Source organism: Pieris rapae, chromosome 18 (assembly GCF_905147795.1).
Source record: "Pieris rapae chromosome 18, ilPieRapa1.1, whole genome shotgun sequence".
Lineage (NCBI taxonomy): Eukaryota > Metazoa > Arthropoda > Insecta > Lepidoptera > Pieridae > Pieris > Pieris rapae.
This window is the reverse complement of record NC_059526.1, coordinates 1417988-1424656: the sequence shown is the minus strand read 5'-3', so window position 1 is coordinate 1424656 and position 6669 is coordinate 1417988. Positions and strand designations below refer to the sequence as shown.

General features: G+C 32.4%; 1 protein-coding gene across 1 annotated transcript; it reads left to right on the top strand.

Moving 5' to 3' along the window:
• The first annotated feature begins 1129 nt into the window (after positions 1-1129).
• LOC111002314 (facilitated trehalose transporter Tret1-like) lies at positions 1130-2669 on the top strand. The gene is made up of 3 exons (XM_022272467.2): positions 1130-1224; positions 1413-1548; positions 1738-2669. The coding sequence occupies exons 1-3, from the start codon at positions 1189-1191 to the stop codon at positions 2667-2669; spliced, it is 1104 nt and encodes a 367-aa protein (XP_022128159.2). The 5' UTR covers positions 1130-1188.
• Positions 2670-6669: the final 4000 nt, after the last annotated feature.

The following is a 6669-nucleotide window of genomic DNA, read 5'->3' as shown; positions in this document are numbered from 1 at the left end:
TAGTAAAAGTTTAAGGACAATTTAATCACAAAAGGAATAGATACTATTGGGTTAATAAATATAATATTGGAGAGCAAAGAAATTATCCAATTTAATTGTATAGAAAAAGTGTCGCCTGATTTGGCCATACTGTGTTTTAAATAATTTGCTTGTTTCTTCGAAAAACCTTCCAGAAGGCGGAACTAAAATTGATTTCTTTAAAAACTGAACGAATGACTGCCATGGTTCGTTACTTATTTATTTATTTATTTACATAATCCAAACAATAATAATATATAGATAAACTCACGTAAAAACAACTTACATTAATATTAAATATGTATGTATAAGGACTGGTGATATAATAAGTATAGGCCATAAGTAGAATTGGTGACAGAGGCCAGTTCGTGAGCTATTGTCAGCCAGCAGATCTGAAATACTTTTCAGGCACAGTTGGAGACCATGTTCCCCTCCTCCAAATATTTAGTTCACTATCCGTACTTCAAGTGATCACAAAGAAAACTAATATCCACATTACTTTTTCTACTAGCGTTAGGATACTATTTTGCCCTTTCAATATTCAACCACATTCACTCGTTTTTAGATAACAAACACGTTTATGAATAAATTATACTTTACTGTATTTTAATGTATGTTTGTTCGTCTTTACATCATCATACTAGCTAGCATGATTTTAAATGCTTTTTATTTAGTGATAAGCAGCGATCCCATTGCCTGTACGGATGGGGTTGGATTTACAAGTATACAAAGCCGATATTAAACGTTTTCAATAAACTTGATTGATAACTAAGATGAAGTTAGTAGTAGTTTTTATTTTAGATTTGAATTTTTATGTATTCCATGAACTGTATTGTGTCTAGTTTATGTGATACATTGTGAATTGCTTTTTATGTAGGTTTACAATAAAAAAACTAAATCGTAAAGGAAATAAGTCCCAAAAAACGAAATTCTTAAGAAATCATACTGTTTCTATTCCAATGTTTGTACTTGCGCAATCCAAAGAGTGAATAAATTATCCACGATCCAAAAATGTGTCTGCTATATGCCCCATTATTTTATAACCGTACAAAGTCGTACAACGAATTGTTATTCCATGAATTTAATTAATAAACCAATATCACCTGTATTTTATAATGTTTCGATAGTGCGGACGATTGATTATTCGAAAAATAAATAATTGTTACAAGCATGAGCTGCTTTAAAGACGTATATTTTTGGAGACAGGTATGTTTTTGATTAATAAAATAAAGTTTAAACCAAATTTCTTATTAATGATGATCCCCACAAATACAACAATATGTGAAGATGAAATTAAGTATAATATGCATTGATAACGGCTCTCAACGAATTTGGTTCTTACATAGAAACTTGGTCAAAACCAATTTATACTATGAAATTGTTTTATTTTACAGAGTCTAATACTTATAGGAGACAGCATACACTCAGCCGGAACTGGTCTTATGCTTAGTTTCTCTTCTGTCCTGAACCCAGCTCTTCTATCAAACTCTACGGACATACGAGCTACACCAGAGGAAGTGTCATGGATTTGTAAGTATGCTTGTATTTTTAACTTTGATTCACGTGGTTAATCAACATTTAAATATGTTATGAAATACCGATTACTTTACATCAACAAAAAGACTACCATGGTATTTGAGACTTAAAGTACGCTTGTGAAGAGGAATGTATGACTCTGGATTTACAATATCAGACACTGACGAAGCCCCCTTGTTTCAGCTGCAAGTCTTGGTTTTGCGGGATTGGTGGGTCTAATATTTCTCCCACCTTTCTTCCAACATTTCGGAAGAAAAACTATACACATCGCTCTTAACTGTCTACTTTCTATTGGATTCCTTTGTTTCTTCTTTTCAAATAGCATTACAGGATTGTTTATTGGTAAATTTATTCAAGGGATTGATATGGGTGGCGTAACTATAACCATTTTTATTATTGCCGAGTATTCACATCCCAAACGACGTGGTTACTTTATGACTATAAAGAAAGCAAGTGTATCACTAGGTTCTTTACTCTGTCATTCTTTATATTTCTCGTGGACTTGGAGACAAATCGCACTTATAGCTGTGGTACCTTACACAATATCAACAGTTATGATATTATTTTGGCCAGAAAGCCCAGCCTACTTGGCTATGAAGGGCAAGTACAATGAATGTGAGATGTCTCACACTTGGCTCTTTGGAAATTCCCAGAAGAGTATTAAAAATCTACATGAACTAATAACAGCTCAAATGGAGAGACAGAATAAAAAGCCAAAGACTCCAAAGGAGATGGTTAAAAGAATTGTGGGAAAATTCGCTCGGAAAGACTTTATGATGCCAACATTGATTGTCGCGTTACTAACATTGATGGTGGATGCTTCAGGGCGATATTACATGATACTGTATATAATACAGATTGTTGTAGAAATAACTGGTGATACATCAACAGCAGTATACTGTTCGATAGCTGCTGATATATTTACCATGATCGCTTTGATCCTCCAGGGCTTTGTTATCAAGCGAATGTCACGGCGAAAAATCCTTCTCTATTTTGGAATTATCAGTACAGTCCTCACATATATTTTAAGTCTTATGATTTACTTGCAATCGAAATCGCTTTGGTTGACGCCTTCATTAATCGTTTTCAATTCGTTTATATATTCGGCTATGTAGGAATAATTCCAACAGCGTTTACTGTGATTGGAGAAATATATCCATTGGAGCACAAAGGTACAGGTTCCTTTGCAGCCGGTGTATTGTTTACTGGCTTATATGCGATAACTGTAAAATTTATACCAAAAATTATAGATGATTTGGGCGTCGAAGGGATGTTCGCGATTTTTGCAACGTGTTTACTAATATGTGTTATAGGTTTATATTTCACTCTAATAGAGACTAAAGATAGAACGCTTCAAGATATAGAGGATGAAATAAAAGGCATTAAGAGGGAGCACGAGCAGTGTTTTATAAGTGACACGTAGAGACTATAATCCTTTTGTCGTCATAATAATTAAGCAATTGATATGGCAGCTATAAGTGACTTCATCTATGTCGAATTAGTTCACAGCCAGAAGTTAAGATAATAACAATATCACAGGACCTTAGATTGCATTTTCTTCTACTATAAACTTTTCTTTCTTCATTAAAGAACTATTTAATATCATCTAAGTATTTAACTTTTGTACGACCTAATTTAATGTATTTATACGATAATATGTTTGCTTGTGATGGTATTATTGCTACAAATACTTCGATAACGTAAAACACCTGTTTTTTTTTAAATACCTACCATTATATAACTTATATTAATGTAATAAAAGATATTACTAAAATGTGTTTGATATCCATCCCTATTCGTATATATTTAACGGGCTCGCTTACAATATATGTAATTACTAACTACATATAATTTTTTTTATCTCTGAATAACACCAAAACTTGGCAATTCAAAAGAGTGACGGATTTTCTTGCCCGCTCTATTACCTTGACTTGAACTGGTAGTAAATGTAAATTTAAAATCAATTTCTGTTTACGTTCATAAGTGTACTTAGTTACCTATGTGAATAAAGTTATTATCAGCTTGACTTAGATAGTGTTTAAAGCAAGCAAGCAAAATATATTGTATTTCAAAATGCAAAAAACTGTAAATAAATATGAATATCCCTTGAACTTATGTTCAAACTTATAAAATACGAAATCTAAAATGTATATAAAAGTATGCCAGTGCTATGAGTCGGTTAATATGCAATTAATATTATGCATTGTGGGTCTACTCTCATGAATATTGGTGAAGTTTTCACGTTTTTCTAGAAGTTTATATTACATTGTCGAGACTATATGGGCTAACGAGTAACTAGAGGGTGTCGTTGCTCGCACTTAACTTTGAGGGTACTTACGAAAACCAAATTTATCTTCCCCATTGTATCCCAACATAGGGAGAAAAATCTCTAAGAATAGGAACATTTTTAGTAAAAATATGTCCATCATTCAAATGCTGTTTACATTTTTGTAATGTAATACTAGAATAACAGTTGACTTCTAATGACGTCTGTGACAGGAAAACAAAAAGCATTCTTTAGAAACATACTCTTCAAAGAAAATTTCATGAGAACTCAAATTCAATTCAAAGCCTTAATTTAACTAATACAAGAGAAAGTTTACAAAAATATATATGTATACAAAAAAAGTTCTTTAAGAGATTTGTTGCGCAGCAACTTGTACAGCTTGCCTTTGTGGCACAAAAGCCTCCAACTGTTTCCAGTGCTTCCTATCCCTGGCAAGTCTTTGTCACACAGGACCGGAGGCTTTTTTAAACTTATCAGCCCACCGCGAACTTGGTCTTCCTATATTTCGCTTGGTATTGTAGCGAGGTGTCCATTGAGTGACTTTTTTCGACCATTTTGCTCTCTGGCCTCTGAAAAGGTGTCCTGTCCATCTCCATTTAAGGCTTTTGGCTCTGGTCATTGCGTTGCATTCATGAGATCTAGCGTTGTATTATTAGTAAGGGTTTTCTGTTCGTTTATCAAACTAAACTAAACTATAATGAACGAAATATAAGATATTCCATCTCTCTTGATCCATAGTAAAAACTTGATAGAAAGACCAAAGTCTAAGGGCCTGTTTCACAATGTCTGGATAAGTTCCAAATAAGCTATTTATTACTTATTCATAGGATAAATAGTATTTTTGCGTTTCACGACTGTCAGATCATCAGACTGTCGGCGCTATACGTCATGAAATTCGAAGTATCTTATTTGGAACTTTTATCTATCGAATAATTTATGTGTTGCATAGCTATTTGACACTTTATCCATACATTGTGAAACAGGCCCTAATTGAGATAAACATTGTATATTTTAGTTTCTACATATCGTAAGACTGACAGATGACGAATCGACTATACAGTCAAATTGTCTTTCGGCCCCTTGAAAAATACTTAATTAATTGAATAGGACGATGATAAACTAAAAAAGGAATATTATTTTGTTTTTAGTGTTCCAAATTTTAACTAAGTTTTTGAATTTAATGTTGGATAATTCCTATCTTCGGCAGGCACTCATTATTCCTATTATTATTAATATTAGTGCAATCTGTAATAATATCATAAGAACTTAAGTAATATGAAGCCATAATAGGGTATTGAATTTAATTGTTACATAAAAATAATACATAAATAATAAATCACGAATTTTGATAAATCTCTTATTTACTTCATTCCCAATTCGTAGTTACTTAACCGTTTGTTTTAACTCTTAGTTATTTCAATATTTCTCATCCCTTGATTTTCAAACTATCGAGATACGTCTGTAAATATCAAAATAACACTCTTTATTTTGAATCAGTCAAAACAAAGGTACGCTTGGTCTAAGAAGTTGAGATGAAAGCCAAATTGGTAGAGAATCAATACAAAAGTGGTTTGAAACGTGCCTGAGTGACAAGCAAGAGTCGCCTCAAGTGACTGCAAGCTAGCCGCAACGCGACGCAATAAGTATTTTATAATTAGCATCATTATAAATAACTATTATCTTTGACCAACTAAATTCAGCGCGTATTTTTAATTCCATCCGATCTCCATCGGACCCTAGATCTAGAAGGCGTCACAATAATAAAAAGACTGCTGGAGCCCACGAATATAGATAAAACACAAGACTAAAAAGGACACACACAAACGCTGTTTCCTCCACAAAAACGCTTCACATGTTTGTGACGATCCGTAAAAAAAATTACCCTAATGCGCCTAAAGAAGTTTCACTTCAAAAATAAAACACAAGAAGCGAGTGTCTTCCCCTTAATAGAAACTGTAAGTAGTGTTATTGGACATTTTAATGTTAAATATCCTTATTAGTAAATAAGGTTAGACTTAAATTACTTATTAGTCTTAAGGTTAGCTCTTGCAAAATGCTTTAGTACACATATACTGAGACATCATAAAAAATTGTGACTTAAGTTAAAACATTGTAAATTTAAACAAAAAAGGTTTTTACTGAAATAAAGTTTCTTAAAGTGGACGCTAGGCAGTCACTTGTGTAATTTTTATTGTGAAATTGTTTTAGATTTAGGTGACATTAATAAATTAAAAATTTACCTATTATAAGTACACACAATACTGGGAAATTGTTCTGTATCTTAAGATAAGTTGAATAGAACTTATTTATTTATTTATTTATTAACACTTAGTTGCATTACATAAAAAGAAAATATTAAACATAATTTAATGACAAGCAACTGGCGGCCTTATCGCTTTAGAGCGATTTCTTCCAGACAACCACTGTGAGTAAAGGAAAAAACCACTATGAGTATATTAGATAAGGTAGGCAAGAAGTGCAAAAATAGAAAAACTTAGCAAGTAGTCAAAGTTTCATCAAAACCGGTTTAGTAGTTTGTAAGGCAAATAAGTCGATTAAGATTTTTATACTACTTTTACGTTTACTTTTACTATTCTTTTCAGTGTAAAATATTTTTCAAAAAGATATGTTGATTCTTAATAAATAAAATAAAAAAGCCTTTTATTTCCAGTATTTAACTCTCGTCTGAAACCCCAAGTTGGGTGTAGGCCACCTCCAGTGATGCCCATTTATCTCTGTCTTCAGGCACTTTACTCCAATTTTGACCAGCTATCGCTTTAATGTCGTCCTCCCATCGTGTATATATAATAGGTCTACCTTTTGTTCTT

Bases quoted from the DNA above. Each gene is read 5' to 3' on its own strand.
- LOC111002314 (XM_022272467.2), top strand. From the start codon at position 1,189: ATGAGCTGCTTTAAAGACGTATATTTTTGGAGACAG. The intron at 1,225-1,412 runs GTATGTTTTTGA...TTTATTTTACAG, and splicing joins ACGTATATTTTTGGAGACAG to AGTCTAATACTTATAGGAGA. The intron at 1,549-1,737 runs GTAAGTATGCTT...CCCTTGTTTCAG, and splicing joins AGAGGAAGTGTCATGGATTT to CTGCAAGTCTTGGTTTTGCG.